At 35.2% G+C, this 21,501-nt stretch overlaps 2 protein-coding genes across 9 annotated transcripts in view; one reads left to right on the forward strand and one right to left on the reverse strand.

Moving 5' to 3' along the window:
• LOC117315533 (neogenin-like) overlaps positions 1 to 21,501 on the reverse strand; it is a 269,288-nt gene that overhangs the window by 225,963 nt on the left and 21,824 nt on the right. The window lies entirely within an intron of this gene.
• Positions 9,589 to 10,377, forward strand: LOC117315535. The gene is made up of 2 exons (XM_033869771.1): positions 9,589 to 9,848; positions 10,042 to 10,377. The coding sequence occupies exons 1-2, from the start codon at positions 9,768 to 9,770 to the stop codon at positions 10,354 to 10,356; spliced, it is 396 nt and encodes a 131-aa protein (XP_033725662.1). The 5' UTR covers positions 9,589 to 9,767; the 3' UTR covers positions 10,357 to 10,377.

Consider the following 21,501-nt stretch of genomic DNA (forward strand, 5'->3'; position numbering starts at 1 on the left):
TTATTACCAATCATGGCTTTCTGACAGAGATACGGTGCTGTGTACTTTAAATGTATTTGCAGTGTTAAGAATCACAGAAAATATTCTTACAATTGTTTCTTACTGTATAGGACTGTTGTCTCTGTATAAGTGTCCCCACCTGATCCTGTATATAAACACTCTGATCTTCACCCGATACATTCACTTACCTGAAATAAACAAAAGGAACATTAACAAACGAATTATCAACATATTGGAATACACTGAAATACCCATATAGTTATATACTATGTGAATCAGAAACTTAAAACTTTATAATTCATTGAAGATTAACATTATTTGTCAATGTCAATGAAAATGGCAAATATTCACGAAAATAACTCATCCGGTTTCTGGGGGTCAAAAGGGACCCATTTTCCAAAGTATTCCAAAAATGCAAATACATTTTTTTTTTAATGGATAATAACATTTTACTCCATGAATTATCCCTTAAGCCCTTAATATACTATCCTGTAAAAGTTTGCTCTAAATTTAACAAAGTTCATAAAAAGACGAAATATTAGACAATACTGCATTTTGAGTCGGCTATAGATAGACTACAAAACCATTACCATATAAAACACACAATATTTTAATGATATTTACAGGATTTCAAAATATTTTCTGCAAAGTGTGTAGCTAGGTGGACAGCAGTGTAGGAATCAATAGTATCTAAAGCTGTTTTGTAAATCTCAGCAAAAACGAAGTAACAGCGTACCAATAATAATGGGAATCAGTTAAACTTTCAGAATCGATAATCGGAAACTTGAAATCAATTGATTATTGATTAGAATCGCTTTTCTTAATGTAGCACAGATCTGGAAATTTTGTAGAAAATTATGTACATCTCAAGTACGTTTTAACTTTTTTTATTTCTTAAACTGAACACAAACAGCATTTAACGGTTGTCATTATATTCAAATCTACTTAATTGCTTGTAAGCGATCAATAAATATATATCACTAAAATATAAGATCAATTAACCTTGGTTTGGTAACATTACAAAAATACAAGAAGCCGAAGATTTCGAACACTTCCAGAAATGTCCGATTAATTGCCTTTTGAATTTCGTCATCAATGATTATTTTGTTTTTGTTTATTTGGGTTTTTTTCACTTATTTTCCATTATTTTCTATCATCGGTCCACCAGTACTGTTAAGTTATTCTCTTTTAAAACGCCCTCATTTGTAAAACTGCTATAATAATTACCCTTACTGAAATATTTCATCTGCAGCAGGGACGTAAATATTTGATAACATGCCCATCATATGTAGAGTGTGGAGTTTATAATTCACATGTATTGTGTTCAGGATGTTACAGAAATTGATAAGTTACTGTGCAAGGTGATGGAAGTCTTTTCATTTCCCCCTGGCTACATATGAATATTTCATTATTGAACATACACACATACAGACCTTTAACCAAAGGCTTATATAATATAATCACAAGTTACAAGATGGCATTCTTGCAGATATACACAACACAAATACACCACAAGCATTTTGCGTCTATAAATTATTCCAATAAATACCATATTCATCCCTGTTTCAATTAATATGCATGTTTAAAATTACCATAAATATACGTGTGATTCAGATTTTGAATAGCAGGAAACATCACAGTCATGGTTTTGTCATTTTTGACAATTTTGAAAACAAATCCTATCTTTAATAACATAACCTACAGGTAAGATGTGTCATTCGTAACATGACATAAACTCAACTCCTACACAAAGTACAGGTATGATATGTAAGGTAGCATATATATCCTTATAAAACTCTTACACAAAATACAGGTATATGATGTGTAAGGTATGTCCTTAACTATAACACAAAATACAGGTATAATGTGTAAGGTAGCATATATCCTTAACTCTAACACAAATCACAGGTATGATGTGTAAGGTAGCATATAACCTAACTCTAACACAAATAACAGGTATGGTGTGTAAGGTAGCATATAACCTTAACTCTAACACAAATCACAGGTATGGTGTGTAAGGTAGCATATAACCTTAACTAACACAAATCACAGGTATAACGTGTAAGGTAGCATATGTCCTTAACTCTTACACAAAATACAGGTATGATGTGTGAGGTAGCATATACCTCTAACTCTTACACACAGTACAGGTATGATGTTTAAGGTAGCATATATCCTTATAAAATTAAACTCTTACATGAAATACAGGTACCGTAAATATTCGGGTATAGTGCGCACTCGCGTATAGTGCGCAGGTACGTTTTTGAGGTTCATTTTCAAATTTTTTTTTTTTTTTTTTTTTTTCAATTTTCAACTGAGCGGTAGATGAATTTTAAAGCATAAGATGATAGGAATTTGTAACTTATGAAAGCTAATTTACAATGTACCACATTTAATTGGAATCACCGGTCAGATTTGACACATTGGATTGACAGGTTGTTTACATTATATCGCCACAGGCCTAGTCAGCTTGCAAATTGTAGCGGTCCCATCTACGCTGTTGTACCAACAAAATAATTAATCCTACTCTCAATTACCTTGTGATTTTCACGCAGGTATGGTCTCTTGTGGTATCTTTCCACGAACATACAAAGCTAATTAAGCTCAAATATAACAAGATTGAATAGTAAGCTGACTGCTACGTAATGTAACACAGGCCGCCATTTTGTATACAGTACGGAAACAAGTCTGCAGTCGTCGTGCTGGTCACAACTTTTATATCAATGAATTAACATGTGTAATGGATAAATCTACAGTGCAGACGATAAATAAGAGTAACCCGATAGTTTTCACAGTCATATCGTATTTTATAAGGCCAGTTGGTCAGTGACTGCCGCACGAGATCAAGGCATTAGTGTTACCCGAGCCTTATTGCGCATGCGTGCTGTTACAGCTTCCGTAAATAAACAAGTTGAACATTATCAGTTTCTGGCAACATTCTGGATTTATAAGGTGATTAATTTAGAAGTATGAAATAACTAAGTACTGCTATATCATTTCAAGTTTTGTTTGATGTTAATTGAGATGTTATACATCGTTTTGGACCTAAATACGGGAACATGCTCAAGTGAGATCGTATGTGTACGGAACATGTGGCTCACGACCGACTTAGATAAATCCACGTAATTGCTGATAAATACACAATTTCAAGAAATTAAACATTAAAATAACTATTCATTTCTTTGATTATTTGTTAACTATTACTTTCTTAATGCTTTATATATGTTATATATAAGTATTAAATCAATCCTGCTGTGAAAGGAAACGATCACAAATCTCAGTCAAATCACATCCATTCTCACTGGGAAAAGGCTTGTACTTGCGTATAGTGCGCAGTGGTCTTTTTCACTTGTCAATTTTTGAAAAAAAGTGCGCACTATAGGCGAATATTTACGGTATGATGTGTAAGGTAGCATACACCCTTAACTCTTAGCCATGATATATACCACTCGGCTAGCATGAACTTCTCTTTAGCTTGAGTTTGAGGATAAGATTAGTAATCTAGAAGTCCTGGGTTTGTTTCTTAGTGGTGGCATTGACATAAATTTCATTTTATTTTTAATCATGCTCTCAGAAACACAAAATTAACTGAGATGATTCCAAATATAACTTACAGTAATGAAATGTTCTACATAAAACTTTTAAGTGCATGTCATCTGCAATAAAATACGTGCATCCACCACTAGTCCAATACACTAGCATGCGTAAGTAGAATTAGGCTATACGACCATTATACCTATAAGTGGATTTATACGCATTCCTAGCTTTAACACTTCAGGTGTCAAGTGCCCTTTATCTAATCAGCTTAGACCACTTCAGACATCATAGATTCTATTCCTCCTAATCGTACTATGGTATCAAGCATGGTTCAGGAGAAAAGTAATCGGATTAACTGCTATGGTTGACTTCTTACCACATATATCCAGAAATGAAGTATTTTATTTTTTTTATTGTTAAGTAAACAGTGTACTTTTAAAAGGAGCTTCAGGTAGTAATGGGGGGATCAATTCATTGTTACTGAAGTTTTTATAAAACTAGAAAATGTCTGTAAGACGTAATTGTCCCCGCTACCACTTGACACCCCGAAACACAGTTTAGTGAGGATCGCATCAGCAGTTCCTGAGAATTAGCTATAGTTACATTGAATCGGGACCGGCCAGTGTGGAAGGTAATGTGACAAGACAGGACGAACAGGGGTGACGCTATAAGCCTCCACCCCCCTCCACTTCATGGCGGGGGCATAAAAACTTGAGTTATAATTAATTCTAGTTGTCAAGTAATTCAAGTTACATACAAATCCGCAATCCCAATTAACACTTGAGACAGATCTTTAATCAATATAGATTTAAAAATTCATCATGGGAATATCAGTAAGGCTACACGATTTTATATATCAATAGACTTAAGGTGGAGTGTCACTATGCTCTTTGCTAACTCTCAAGGAAGAAGAGTTCTTATTTGTTATACTTAACTTTACCACAGAAAAGAGTTATATTCGAATGAGATATATCATAATCTAAGTGGCACAATGGTACACTAGTCTGTCACCTAGGGGTTCAAATCCCCAATCAAATTTAAAACACAATAGTCTGTCACCTAGGGGTTCAAATCCCCAATCAAATTTAAAAGCTATGGGGGTCTCACCTGTACAACCACGTCGGTTTTCCCCGTTTTCCCCGTGTACTTCGGTTTCCTCCCTCTATAAGAGCCCTGTTAATTGCCCTTCCACTGGGGCCAAGGAGAGTTTGGTTTATTTTGTTTAACGTCCTATTACAGCCAGGGTCATTTAAGGATGTCCATGGTTTTGGAGGTGGAGGAAAGCCAGAGTACCTGGAGAAAAACCACCGGACCTATAATCAGTACCAGGCAACTGCCCCACGTGGGTTTCGAACTCGAGACCCAGAGGTGGAGGGCTAGTGATAAAGTGTCGGGACACCTTAACCACTCGGCCACCGCGGCCCCTTAAAGGAGTAATTAACATAAGTTGTTATAACCTGTTTCACAACTGTTGCAAAATAAATAATCAAAAGTTTACATTTTTTACGCATATTGTAGATTTCAGTTTCTCAAAAACAACATGGATCCAACTCTAGAGCTTCCCGGAACACAGCAGTTCATTTTATATATGGTATCTTCGGTTTCCCCAAGGTTCTGTTCATGTTATTGTTTTAGACAAGGTTTGACAGTATGGTGGACATATGTTAAATGAACAGCAAGCCTACCTCTGTGTTGAACCATACACTAAAGTCTCAACTTTTTATTTCATTATCCTTTCATAATATAATTTCATTTTGCAAACCACTGACAGTACGACACTATCAACCCAATTATGTATCGTCAGCAATTGATCCACCTCGACTCCTACCCTGACCCCGACACTTGACCCGGTCCTCATGAGTTCGGAAATCACATTACCCCACCATGGGGTGATTTCGGATATTTTAACCAGATCAAACATTTCACAACAAAGAACTAAGTTGACCGGTCAGGTTATTTAATCTGGTACCCACACACAATGGACTTCGATAGACCATTCCTTCTGTCACCTTTTATTAACTAAGGTGACCGGCCCCTATCACACTTCCTCCCTTCCCCGATCCTCATAATTTGACCCTTGACCCCTATTCCGATCCCGATTCCCAAACGTACGTCATCATGCGGTAGTTAGATCCCTATGTAGTACCAGCAGATATTTTCGATTAACCTGTCTCGATAACAAGGGTGATAAAAACTATCTAGAGGTACATTATGAGGTTATTATGAGGTGATTTTCAATCTCTGAAGTAATTAAACACCAGCTATTCCAATAACTCTAAACGCCCCACACAAAACGCTACCTCCATTGTTCTACTGGAGAGTACACAAACTTTATCTCTTTTTTCACTGTTGATTTTTGAACAGAGAAAAAAATAGATAATTCTTTTCTTTCATTTTCAAAAACCTTTTAGCTTCTGACCCAATGCAATCCTATAGAGATGATTAAATCTAGGAACATTTTAAGTCTGCTTTTTTTACCGATGATTAGCCGATCTAGTGGCACTGACCTCACTCGACTCCTGGCTGATATATACAACTCTACATAGAGCTGTACAGGGTACACAAAGATAGACAACAGGCAGAAATTCCTCCTCCCAAAATGTAATGACCAATTTGTCGGAAACAGAGCTGTTAGAAAAAGGCAATGAAATCCTTAACAATGTGATCGTGATCTGGGGAACGTTTACACTGTATGTATATATATATATACAGAGAGCAGGTTCCAGGTGTTTTATTTTGGATTTTGAGAATTTCGTAGATTTTTTCAGAATTTCCACTCATCTCCATGTTGATTTTGAAATATTATTTCCTAAACAAATGACTTAGTCGTATGACTTAGTCGGGGCCATATAAATCTATATATATACCATCAAGCAGTTTTCTGCAAAATCTCAAAAAGTTTTTTTAAGCTTTAATACATCTCAGGTGCTTGTTAGGACCTATATGGTAAAACCCTGATGTTAATGACGAACAATTTCACTAAATGCTGAAATAAACTCTCGAGATATCAACACAAAAGTCACACCTGGCCGGAATCTTAACAAGGTTTTCCACCAGTCAGTGACAGTCATTATTTCTCACCTGCCTGTGGTTTGTTTCAGATGCCTGTGGTCCTGATAACAGGTAGTGTAGGTCTCCTTCAATTAACATTTAATTGACTCCAGTACGTATGATACAAAGTATCAAGACAGTTCATAAAGTATTGTCAACAGCGAAACTGCACAAAGTTTCAAAATGTCATCAATTTGTCTGGAATCCCTTTCATCAAGTTGGGATCCAAAATCAATCAATATTAGGTAAAATTAAGTAAAAATGGCAGGACATCCAAAATAGCTTTGGTGATCGTCTATGTTGTATATATTGTATATATTGTATATATTGTTTATATTGTTTATATCGTATATATTGTATATATTGTTTATATCGTATATATTGTATATATTGTTTATATTGTTTATATCGTATAGGCGCCACTTCCTTATCAAGAACAATATTATGTCCAAAGATGAGAACTCCATCTCAAATAATTTCATATCCATGAAATCGTATCTGGTATGATTTTTAATTTGAAAAATTTTAAAATGTAAAAGACAGGGCATTATAAGCAAACTCTGTATAAGTCGTTATTATTGGTCGATACTCTCCAAGAAATTATCAGACAAATACATATAAACAATATATACAGTGTGTCCTAACCAGACATAATACCAAATGATGCCGAGTTATGGTATACCATTCTTAGTTGTTTAGCCAGAATTAATGGACATATATAGTAAATGGGAATGGAAACATTTTCACAAGTGGATGTCATTTAAATAAACAAAAAAATCTGGGATTTTCTACTTAAGCATATGGTGAGAATTTTATTGTTATGAAGCAGGTGCACTTCTTGGTAACAGTACACCTAACACATGTAGGAGATTTGGAGACGCAGATAACCTTTAACCTCCATTATAAAACGTGATGGGAATCAAATTCTTAAAAGGCTCTATTATCTACTTTGTTACAACAACATCAGAGAAAATGTCACTACTTTTTATCCTTTTTTCTATAATTCTATATAACTATATTCTCTGCAATGACCAATTTAGGACTACCTTCCTTCATTAACTTCCTATAGTGTGGGCTTACATTAAGATGGTAGTTAACTAAGCACCTGATTAGTCCTTAGCCTTATGAGGGTTGGACGACTCGTTCGCCTGTTGTCAGTATATGTAATATGACTGGGTGGTCATGGGATGTCCTGCTGGATGTCTTTGGTTGTATGTTTCAGCGAGATAGCACTATAAAGTTGACATCAGTTCTGCACTTTCGCAAGAAAACAAAGTCTCCTAAAGCACACTCCAATACACCTCAAGCTGCATATTGCACACAGGGGTGACTGTCCTTAAATGACCTTAGCTGTTGATAGGACTTTAAACAAAACAAAACAGTCAGTTATCTCCCTTCTTTTCTATAAATTTTGCAGTTATACAGATATACTGACAATACATATATGTCTCTTTTTAAATCACTTTCACTCCATATTTTATCCATTCTCTTCATTTTCCTATCTCGTTCTTTTCATCCACTGAAAGGCCATATATATAGCAGACACAAAACCTGTTAACTATATTTACTTTCATTACTTACAGAATCTCATTATTTGAATTTAGAACAAGAGTTGTTTCCCTACACCAGATTAGGATGTTCAATAGAATAAGAAATATACAGTTGAAAACCCCAAGAGTTATGTCCCCTTTCAGAATAAGAAATATACAGCTGAAATAAAACATGAGTTATGTCCCCTTTCAGAATAAGAAATATACAGTTGAAAACCCCAAGAGTTATGTCCCCTTTCATAACACTGGATTATACAGTTGAATAACCAGAGAGTTAATTATAAGTCCCCTTTCATAACACTGGACGAGGATTCAGCTGCAGAACAAGTTAAATAGTCCTGTCTCCACATACCTAACCTGGTAATTAGGCGGTGGGGAGGTTTATCCCTACAGACAAACTTCCAGGCCAAAAATAATTTTTATTTCATCCATGTTTTAATGTATTAAATAGTTGGTAACCAAACAACTTAAACCCTGTGAAGGTTTGGAAAACGGCAACGCCCACTGAATTAGCACTTTCTATCTATATGTCTACAGGTTTTCCGGTACATCACGACTGATTCATGAATTTTAAAAAATAAATAATTACCCAGTATCACCGCATATCCTTATAGATGATTGGAGCATGATAAACATTGCTGATCTCTTAATTATACATGCAGGTAAGTTCATATCAAAGATGTCACGTGTGTGTAAATTAAACAACGTTTACGTCATTCTAACATTTGTTATTGACTACAGATGTAACTAACGCATGTGAAATTGTAATGGTCAAATTCAACTACCGTATTCTACATTATTAGCGCACTATGTTCTTACAAAAACACTGAAGGGGTGTGATGACACTGAAGGGGTGTGATGACACTGAAGGGGTGTGTTGACACTGAAGGGGTGTGATGACACTGAAGGGGTGTGATGACACTGAAGGGGTGTGATTACACTGAAGCAGTGTTCGAAAGTAAAGGTGGTCCGATGGCCCGAGGCCACAGAAAATCTGATCGGTCTATGTAAAAATTCATTGTGTTGGACCGATTGGCTATGCAATTTTTCAGTCTTGATATTAAATTTTCCTCATGACACATGATAACAAAATCTTTCCTTGTCTTTTGACTAATGATCCAGTAATAAATGAGCTCAAAATAAAAGTAAATCTTCCGAGAAAAGCGCGTCAGCAGGGTGTATTTGCTTCAAGCGTCTGAGTGATTTGACACCGAACGATGCAAGCGTTTGCATGACGCAGTTATTCAAAACAACATGGCGCACATGTTAAAGTATTATGAAGGTGCTAAACCAAATACGAAGCGAAAACATTCCTCTGCTTATTCCTCGGCGACACAGTTACATGCTAAACGAAAGGCATATGACGACAACACCAGAGAAAGGACTTTTCAATGTCACTGGCTTGTTCTGTTGGAAGAGACTGTTGTGATTTGATTTTGAACTTGATTATTTCTTGTAGATATTTTATGCTTTAATTTGATTATTATCTGATGAATGAATATTAAACCATGATTTGGAGTTTCTTGTCAGAATTTGAGAAATGTCTACATACTCTGTGATTCATGTAATTGTATTATTTATCCTATCATTTATCTGTTAGACAAAAGGTGCAGACTTACCATTGAGGCAATGACTGACGTAATGATCGTAAAGTCGCTCACTTCTTCTGTTGAACAATTTGACCCAGAAGATGCCATTAACAGGTTTTTGGTTAGTTTAATACCTTTTAGTTTAAAGTCACTTCAATTGAAAGTGTTTCAAAGTCCTTTAAAACAATAACATTAATTATGCATAGTGCATTATAGCATACTAGTTCATATCAGCCTCTCAAGATAACTTCAGAAGGCTTATTATTAACTAATTAATATTATTTTAACCAACACTGCAAGTTTGCATTAAACAGATGAAAACACCATCTGGAGGGATGAGGAGACCAGAATTTGAGAGGTCTGCACTAAAGGCAGCATCAACTTCAAAGGAAATAGAGGGTGAAGCTGTGATAGAAGGAGATGGACAAGCAGAAGCTGAAATAGATCATCAGATGGAGTCCGATTCAGAGGATGTTGATTCAGATGTTGAGGGGGATTTTGAGCCAGGCTTTGATAATATGGGTGACACATTCACCAAAGTGTTAAAGGAAGCGGCTGCGGTTGAGCTTGAGCACGAAACGGTCAAAGAAATAAAATTTAAAAAAGAACTGATTAACAATCGCAAATAAAAATCTTATTAACAATTACAATTGATTCTCATTTTTTTATTTCATTAACGACATTGCACTTATTTCACAATAAGTTTAACGACTATCACTCTGCTACTAAAAAGCATGTTGTAAAAAATGGGTCTATGGAAAAATTACTTGGGCTATGGAATTTCAGTTTTCTGTAGACCTATTGTCTATGGAGAATTCAGAGTTACTTTCAGACACTGCTGAAGGGGTGTGATGACACTGAAGGGGTGTGTTGACACTGAAGGGGTGTGATGACACTGAAGGGGTGTGATGACACTGAAGTGGTGTGATGACACTGAAGGGGTGTGATGACACTGAAGGGGTGTGCTGAATATAACCATATATACAGGAAAAGTTTCCATGTGAAATCAAAATGGAAAAAATATCACTTTTTTTTACCTTAATAAATTTGTGCATCAAAAATTCATCTTTAGTTAAAAGATTGAAGATAATGTTGGCAGATCAGTAAGGTAAGGTACATTTTATGTTTTAATTAAGCCCCCCTGAAAAAAAAATTGAGGTTCATCTGACAGGGGAATGTGTCCTTATCAGGTCAAATACACAGGTGCTTGCATAGAAAGTATCACTTTTGATTTTTTTTTTTTTTTTATATGACAGCGGTATGTGTAATGTGTAAGAGGGAAGGTTGGCAACTACGCCACGAGCGAAACGGCACCCCATCTCACTTCAATCGACTAAAAAACACATTTATTCAAACTGACACGGCGCACACTATATGCGACCGTCATCAGAAAACATTCATCTTTAACCTACCGTGCCACTCAATACGAATTGTTACATCCAAAACACAATAATCCGTGAAAACATCGCCGAATTCCTCGCTCAGAACGCCATTTCTCAAACGGCTCCCTGAGCCTGTCCAGATTCTTCATTTACATACGGGGTTCAAAGGTCATGCGATTATATGATCGTCAGTCGTCAGGTGTAATTTTGGGGGTCATCTCCGCATGCATTTTGTCCGGAAAATGTTTCGGCTCGCTGAAGAGTTTCGTCTAATTTACGACTAATTGAAGAGTTTCGTCGATGAACGATGATTTATAATCAACGTTAGATTACCATGCACCGTATATGACAGTATACAGCAGGCGCGGAACCAGGAATTGGAAAGGGGGGGGGGGGGGGGGGGGGGGGGGGGGGAGTCCAGTAATTTAGTGGTAATGTGGTAATGCGTGCACCATAGGCGGGAGCTGAATTTTTTTTGGCGAGGGGTCTGGGGGCCAAAATTTCGGAACAAAATTTCGGAAAAATGCAATGATTAAATGATTATAGCAAATTTTGCAATCTTTCGAGAATAAGATTTTCGATAAGTGGAAAGGGGGGAGGGGGCATAAATTGATTCACACAGAACGTCACTATCGTATCGTTTTCTAAATAATGAAATAATTGTCACAAAGGTAGAACAAAATGCTTATTTATTGATTAACTTTTGTCAGTTTACTGAAATCTGGACGAACAAAAAGAAAAGTGAATCACGAATAAGACGGTCATCAGGTTACTGGAACGTATACATGTGTACCAACATTACTTACTTCAGACCAGTTCATTTATTTCTGCACATTTTACAAATATCGTGTCGTCGTCAAATACGAAAATCATACTTCAGACCTGCCAAACGATTTGTACGTTGTGATCTATGATGCATCATCAATTTATTTACATTTCCCACAATGTTAGATTTAATGTTTGCTAGAAGTTCTTCGAGTTCAATCAAAATTTTATGAGTACATCTATCACTGTATGATTATCGAAATATTGAGTTCCTTCGGTCATTTTGTTTTAAACCCCTTTTTATTCAAATTTTCGAAACAGTATTACTTTCTTACTTGATTTCGGTTTTAATACACTCGATATCAGTTTGCCCCTTAATGTCTACAATCAGGGGCGGACACAGGATTTTAAAATAGGGGGCGTGCGAAATTAAAGGGGGGGGGGGCTTTCCGCGGGTACTCCCCCTGAAAAAAAATAGCAGGTAAATGCAAAATCCTGCATTCTAGTGTATTTCACGATAGATTCATACCTGGTGTGTTTTATAAAAACAAGTATATGAGAGATGTTTTTTAATGATTTTATATTTTTATTTCGCTGATTGATACGGGAATTCGTTTTTTAAGATACCCTTACTTTGACAACTTTAGGGGGGAGGGGGCTTTAAATCCGCCAGTGACAATGTCAAAGAGTTTAACGCATTGTAAAATGTATTCTTTGTAATACTCATTATCCATTTATTCCACTTTACATCGCTCGCATATATAAAATTTAACTTATTGATGAATTACCTGATTAATTGAGTGTGTAAGCAGCAAACGCTACTCTAATAATAATCAAGCTGGCTGAAGTACTTACAGAATTATGAAACTGAATTAAAATGAGAAAGAAAAGGGAATACTTGAGGGGGAAGTAGTGGTTATTTTGTGTCAACGCCAGACTTTTATAGTATTTTAGGGCTAACGCCAGAATACCCAGAACAACCTCTTATTCTTATCGGTATTGTGTGTGGTATATACATTTTTAACTAGTCATGTAGGGGTCCATTTTTTAAAAATTGAAGATTGGCATAGCCCTAAATAGATGGCAAGTACAATAATAAATCAAAATATCAAACAACTATCAGCTATTACCCCATCAAAATTTTAACTTCGAAAAATTGCAACTGATATTGCTTGTTCATGGTATACGTATAATGTCCCGGCCCTGTCTTGAACAAGTTATTGAGCACCGTTATATGCAATCTTTTTGATTGAAAACGAAGTTCAACAACTACCGAAATGATGCAGTTGAAGAAAAGGAAAGGACGATCTCATCACTGCATGGCATTAAAACATGCTATCTTATTAGTCCGTGATATCGCAAACGACGTCCTGTGCATGCACCTGTAAAATAAAATATGCCGAGATGACCCCAAAAAGTTCACCTGGTGACGGTCGCTTATATAATCGCATGACCTTTGAACCCCGTATGTAAATGAAGAATCTGGACAGGCTCAGGGAGCCGTTTGAGAAATGGCGTTCTGAGCGAGGAATTCGGCGATGTTTTCACGGATTATTGTGTTTTGGATGTAACAATTCGTATTGAGTGGCACGGTAGGTTAAAGATGAATGTTTTCTGATGACGGTCGCATATAGTGTGCGCCGTGTCAGTTTGAATAAATGTGTTTTTTAGTCGATTGAAGTGAGATGGGGTGCCGTTTCGCTCGTGGCGTAGTTGCCAACCTTCCCTCTTACACATTACACATACCGCTGTCATATAAAAAAAAAAAATCAAAAGTGATATTTTCTATGCAAGCACCTGTGGTCAAATACAGTACTTATGATACACAAATGTGTAATACCAGTTTTATATAATTTCTAACCTCCTTTAGACAATTAACTGTATCAATTCCTTTCAATGGATTTTAACCAGATCTTTTGTAAAAAGTAATATTTAAATGTATTTCCTCTGAAAACAAATTCAGACATGATTTTACAGTATTAAGAGAATTAATTGTGTTCCAGTTGACTCACTTGTAAATGAGTATGTATGGTAGGGCAGCACAAGTAATGTAATGTGTTATAGGTGTTAGTGCTAAGGGGCCGCGGTGGCCGAGTGGTTAAGGTGTCCCGACACTTTAACACAAGCCCTCCACCTCTGGGTTGCGAGTTCGAAACCTATGTGGGGCAGTTGCCAGGTACTGACCGTAGGCTGGTGGTTTTTCTCCGGGTACTCCGGTTTTCCTCCACCTCCAAAACCTGGCACGTCCTTAAATGACCCTGGCTGTTAATAGGACGTTAAACAAAAACAAACCAAACCAAACCAAAGTGTTAGTGCTGAAATGGCAGCTCCGACGTATGCTCCCAATGATCAGGGAGTCGACATCGGCTGGTTGCTGAAGGCCCAATAACCACAGATAATTTGTGAACCGCTTTGAGACGGCTATGTTGCTGTGATATATAGCAGTATATAAAACCCCAAATTATTTAACATCATTATAACCATTACTGAAATGTATTCATTGAAGAGAGAATTCCAGAATCCCCCTGGGAATGAGTGAATCTCCGACCTCATACGAGATAGACAAAACATTAGGGTGTATGATAAACAAGCATAAAGACCATCTCCCTTCAGTTGTGACAATCGTGTAAAGTGCATTCTCCTCTCCGGATCATTAAAGTGGATGTACAAGTTTATCGTGTGTATGGAGAGAGATATCTGTAAGCTCCAGCATGTCTACCCACAGACCTCAGACAGATATATTTACTCAACATAGCAAGTAGACACCAACATTGCCAGTTCAATGGACCAGCAAAGATATATGATGGAAACTTCTGGGAGTTCAGCTATGATTTTTTTGGAATGTCGCTTGAAATGAAAAGGAGAAAAATCTGCATAAACTGGTTAAAAGGGAGGGAAAATACATGTTCCCTCTTTAGCTGGCGTGGTTTATCTGGCTTAAAGAAGGGAGGAAAATGTAATGGCCCCACCCAAAATGCTGAGGGAGGTAAACTTAACATCCTGATTTACACATACAACAAATCAAATACACTTACAGAATGTCATGCCAACAATTAAGAAACTAATTTCACCAAACTTTGTATCTGGATTTTCAACATATTAACATACCTGCATCTGTTGGTTTTTTTGGTTTTTTTTGTTTTTAAATTTTTTATGTCCTTGACTCTTTCTACATGCATTACTCATTTAGATGTCAGGAAAATTACCTCTGATCATGAGGCTTTCAAACATTAACTCCCAAATCAAAGGGTAAATCAGGGTGGGTTAATTTGTGACTCAATTATTTTTTTTAATATTGAGTCGTGATGGTCTAGTGGTATACAGGACGCAGAGCTACAATGACCAATGGTCGCTAGTTTGAGAGTCGCAATGGTCTAGTGGTAGGATGAAGGGCTATGTGACCAATGGTCGCTAGTTTGAGAGTCGCAATGGTCTAGTGGTAGGATGAAGGGCTGTGTGATCAATGGTCGCTAGTCTGAGAGTCACAATGGTCTAGTGGTAGGATGAAGGGTTATGTGATCAAATGGCTGCTAGTTTGAGAGTCACAATATTTATTTAATGGTCTAGTGGAATAGAGGACGCAGATCTACAATGACCAAACAGTTGCTAGTTTGAGTCCCAGTAGGGCCGCTGTACATGTTGTATCCTTTACTCTGTTGTGTTTCAATCAAATCAGCTGTAATTCCACTAATATAACACTTGTTCAAAACATATTTCAACTCTAAAGAATTAAAAAATATTTAAGTGAAAAAAACATATGGTCTAAAATTCCTAAAAGAACAATAAATTGGGTAATTATCAGATTACATAATGAAGGAATCGTGATATATATCAGCCTATTCCAATGTTTTTAATTAAAAACTAATTCTCCTGAATATTTCATCTTTCTCAAGTGACCTCACTAATTTTGTAATTTCTGTAATAATTACTCCCTTCAATACCAGTCATGAATCTGCCCTGTTTCGTTCCCTTCTCGATGTCCTACCCCCTCTTCCTTATCAAATCATACAAATTTCTATTCAGCTATTTCAACATGACAAAAACAGGCACATTCAAAAATTCAATTTGGATTCAAACACTAATGCCATTGATTGGATTTGGACAAAAAAAAGATTCTCCGATGACATTTGCTATAAATGATGGACAAAGACTAAATTAAAGTTCGCGAGACCCCAACTCCTGGACACCAGAGCCTTAAGTCTTGTTAGCATAACAAACCAATAAATTCTATAATTGTGATTTATTTTCTGAATTTTTATATGTTTTTGTTTGTTGGAACAGAGACGAGGGAGGGGTAGGTTGGGTTTTTTTGCTTTTTTTTATTAATTAGCTTCTTTAAACGCACAACGGACTGAAATTAACTTTGGGTTCCTCATTCAAATTAATGGTTGGTCATGAATATGTTGGCCAATGTATTATTTATTCATGGGTGAGAGTGTGCAATTCTTGAATACTGAAATAATTGGTTTTGCCAAAATATAACATAGACATATATAGAGGGGGTGGAGATAATTCCAACAAGAAATATCTTTAAAAAAGATAAACAGCATAGTTTTGGTGCTGGTGATTGTAATGTAAAGCTGCTCATGATCAGTGGTGAAATAAATCAACTAATGCGTTTCAGCACGGATAACACCATTATATCAGTTTGAATCATTTTTGGCGATAAGTCTGCATTTGAATCAGAAATATAATTTTAATAATGTGTCATTTGAAAAGATACGTCCACTTATTCAGCTTGCATTCTTAACTTTGTTTCATTTTTAACTGCAGTTCTGCATTTTGCATTTACCACTACATTGACCAATCACAAACTTCATCTTGACCAGTAACGCCACCTGGCGCGTCATATCCGGGACCAAAAGAATATTATACGGCTATGCCGAAAAATTCAAAAATACAATATTCAGTGTTACTACAGAAAACCTTCATACACACATAAAAATTACAGCTAAGAATAAGTTTATGTAAACATTAAGATATTGAAATATCCTGTTAAACCAAGTTTACAGTAAATTATCAAGTTCATTATAAATATTTGAATATCTTCAAGTCAATGAAATTTTAGTAAAAATATTGCCAGCTTTATGGATGTAAACTAATCACTTTCAAAAGAGGTGCAATACTATTCCAACATAAAATGTATTTAAAAACATTTGGGGGGAAATATCACCCTTGAATTAGGCAACAAACATTTCCTTCTAGAAATTGAATTAAGCAACAAACTTTCCTTCTAGAAACCATACATACGTAAAAACCTTGTCAAAATAATTGGCCTTTGTCTCAAATGATAATTTAACAATCACTCAAATTTATTTATAACCAAGTCCACCCTGAGTATCATAGAACATAACAATTTGTACAGATTTTGGATCAATGTTCCACAACGAAATCATTAAATTAATGTTTATTTATACATTTAATCTATCGGAATACATGATAATTTCAAAATATTAAATTATGCTGTCCCATAGCTCATGAATATGTGATTCTCTTGTCACAGATTTAGGAATCCTCAAGCTGTGTCCTTGTCTTGTCCCAGAATCCTCCAGTCGCGTCTGATCACAGGGTTTTCATTCTCCATGTCATGCTCAGGCATACAGGACAAATTTGTCAGCTTAATTCTTGCAAATTGTATTTAAATTTCTAAGAAGCCGTAATCAAATTAATTATACATTTATTGTGACAAATCTGTTTTTAGTACCAGAGTTGAAAATGTCAAATCTGAATTAAATGCTTTCCATTACACTGGTCTGTAATTAACACAAATAGTCATTAAATACAATGGATTTTGTTTCATTCACTAAAATCAATATTATTTTTACAAAATCTATTGTACAGCTGACAATGAGAAATTTGGAATTGAATTATTCTTTGATTACACAAAGATTGGTGAAATTTTCCACTTTCTGAAAACTTTTATTTTCAAATGAAATTTCAGTTAAACATATCTGTATTTAAAAGAAATCTGCATTTTATTTTTAATTAATAGAATTTGGTGATTTTATATTTAACGAATTTGAAATTCTCTATTTAATGAATATATAATTCAATAGAACTCTCTTGTCCACTAGTAGCCGTCCATCTTTCTTGTCCATCTTTCTTACATCAACAATTTTTCTCACATCCATGCATTATCATAATGTATTGGTTTGGTTTGTTTATGTTTACCGGGTAACGTCCTATTAACAGCCAGGGTCATTTAAGGACGTGCCAGGTTTTGGAGGTGAAGGAAAGCCGGAGTACCCGGAGAAAAACCACCGGCCTATGGTCAGTACCTGGCAACTGCCCCACGTAGGTTTTGAACTCGCAACCCAGAGGTGGAGGGCTAGTGATAAAGAGTCGGGACACCTTAACCACTCGGCCACTGCGGCCCCATCATGATGTATATATCTCTATAACGTTATATACTGTTATAATTGTTTTAACGATGTGCCTATTTAATTATGTAGTCTAGATATGTCTTGTCTCATGACTATAAGGGGCTTATCTAAATATTTCTATGAATTTTTAATACATAAGTATTTATTTTTAATATGATAATCATCCTAACATCATTTTCCTGATGTGAGAAAACACTTCATTAATCATCCGGATCTGTGGAATAGACATTACTCATACACTGTTTAACAACACCATAAATTATCCATTCTAGTAAATCGGAGATACTGTTAAACGATTTGTTACCACGACAACCACTACTGACAGAAACAAATAGCATAGTTCATGTTAAAACACTTCTCACACCTGGTGAAAGAATTTTTACAATTTGAGTTGAGATTTGAATATGGGTCAGTGACGAGGCGAAGTGTCACTCACTTTCCTACAGTATAGTACAGGGGAACACCTGGCCAGGTAGGTAAATATACCTGTACAGTATCTACCTGTCAAAGCTGCTGACAGGTAAATCTGTATAGCTTGTTAGATGCTAATGATAAACACGTCTATATCTACAATGGCCGTCCTGTACAGTGTGGTGTGGTATCGGTGTCGTCCTGTACAGTGCGGTGAGCTATGTGTGTTTTACCTCCTACATATGGCCTTCTGTACTAGTGTAGTACAGTCTGACAGCCAATATATCTTATATACTAGTGCAGGTCAGTCCGACAGTCTGATGGCCAATATCTTATATACTAGTGTAGTACAGTCAGACGGCCAATATATCTTATATACTAGTGCAGGTCAGTCCGACAGTCTGACAGCCAATATATCTTATATACTAGTGCAGGTCAGTCCGACAGTCTGATGGCCAATATCTCATATACTAGTGTAGTACAGTCAGACGGCCAATATATCTTATATACTAGTGCAGGTCAGTCTGACAGTCAGACGGCCAATATATCTTATATACTAGTGCAGGTCAGTCCGACAGTCTGATGGCCAATATCTTATATACTAGTGTAGTACAGTCTGACAGCCAATATATCTTATATACTAGTGCAGGTCAGTCCGACAGTCAGATGGCCAATCAGTCTGATGGCCAATATCTAATATACTAGTGCATTACAACTTGACAGTCAATATTTTATTTAAGTTTGGGAAAAGATTATATTTTAACCCCTTTAATCTTACTGAATTTGTTCTAAAATATGCCTGGACCTACTCTAGTGTAAAATTGAAGTTTATTTTAAAAGTTTGGGGAGGGGGATTATTTGTGAAGTTGTCAAAATACATTTCGCTCTCCAAGCTCATCCTATTCTATTGTGTATATTCAATGTAAAATAAAGTATCTTGTCAACCACATTTAGATTACTATTTGAAATTAATGATACTTTGGGGATGAATATGGTGATAGCTTAGGCATATGATTGCAGTAATATCCTATGAAATCTGACCAGATCATAAACACAAGTCCATCAAAATCAGGCAAAATAATTTTTCTAGTAACTCCTAGAAATCTGCAGTTGTACATGTGTACCTTCTGATGTTTAAAAAGGGAAATTCTATCAATTATTAAGCATTGGCTTATTACTAAGTATTGACTTATTACTAAGTATTGACTTATTACCAAATATTGGCTTCTTATCAAGTATTGGCTAATTCTCAAGTATTGACTAATTGTCAAGTACATGTATTTGCTTATAAGCAAGTATTGGATTATTACCAAATATCAGCTTATTATTAAGTATTGGCTTATTATCAAGTATTGCATAATTGTCAATTATTGACTTATTACCAAGTATGCCTGGCTAATTGTCAAATATTGACTTATTGTCAAACATTGGCTAATTGTCAAGTATTTGCTAATAACCAAGAATTGGCTTATTACTAAACATCAACTTATTATCAAGTATTGCCTAATTATCAATTATGGGCGTATATTGTCACCTTTTTGGCCTATTGTCAGATAAATACAATATATATTGAGACAATGATGATAGTATTGCTATCCCAGTAATTAATATGTTAGGTATCTATGGGTAAATATAATGATCGCTCCCCGAGATACAATATATACTTTTCTTGTTCCACTTCTTACCGATACATATAACAAAATTAGCACATTCACTTATATATATCATAGAGACTTACGACTTACTGATATATATAACAAAATTAGTACATTCACTTATATATATCATAGAGACTTACGACTTACCGATATATATAACTAGCACATTCACTTATGTATATCATAGAGACTTACGACTTACTGATATATATAACAAAATTAGCACATTCACTTATATATATCATAACAGACTTACGACTTACTGATATATATAACAAAATTAGTACATTCATTTATATATATCATAGAGACTTACGACTTACTGATATATATAACTAGTACATTCACTTATATATATATCATAGAGACTTACGACTTACTGATATATATAACAAAATTAGCACATTCACTTATATATATCATACCAGACTTACGACTTACAGATATATATAACTAGCACATTCACTTATATATATCATAGAGACTTACGACTTACTGATATATATAACAAAATTAGCACATTCACTTATATATATCATAGAGAGACTTACGACTTACTGATATATATAACAAAATTAGCACATTCACTTATATATATCATAGAGACTTACGACTTACTGATACATATAACAAAATTAGCACATTCACTTATATATATCATACCAGACTTACGACTTACTGATATATATAACAAAATTAGCACATTAACTTATATATATCATAGAGAGACTTACGACTTACTGATATATATAACAAAACTAGTACATTCACTTATATATATCATAGAGAGACTTACGACTTACTGATATATATAACTAGCACATTCACTTATATATATCATAGAGACTTACGACTTACTGATATATATAACAAAATTAGCACATTCACTTATATATATCATAACAGACTTACGACTTACTGATATATATAACAAAATTAGTACATTCACTTATATATATCATAGAGACTTACGACTTACTGATACATATAACAAAATTAGCACATTCACTTATATATATCATACCAGACTTACGACTTACTGATATATATAACAAAATTAGCACATTAACTTATATATATCATAGAGAGACTTACGACTTACTGATATATATAACAAAACTAGTACATTCACTTATATATATCATAGAGAGACTTACGACTTACTGATATATATA

The sequence above is a fragment of the Pecten maximus genome, chromosome 17, assembly GCF_902652985.1.
Source record: "Pecten maximus chromosome 17, xPecMax1.1, whole genome shotgun sequence".
In the NCBI taxonomy this organism is placed as follows: Eukaryota; Metazoa; Mollusca; class Bivalvia; order Pectinida; family Pectinidae; genus Pecten; species Pecten maximus.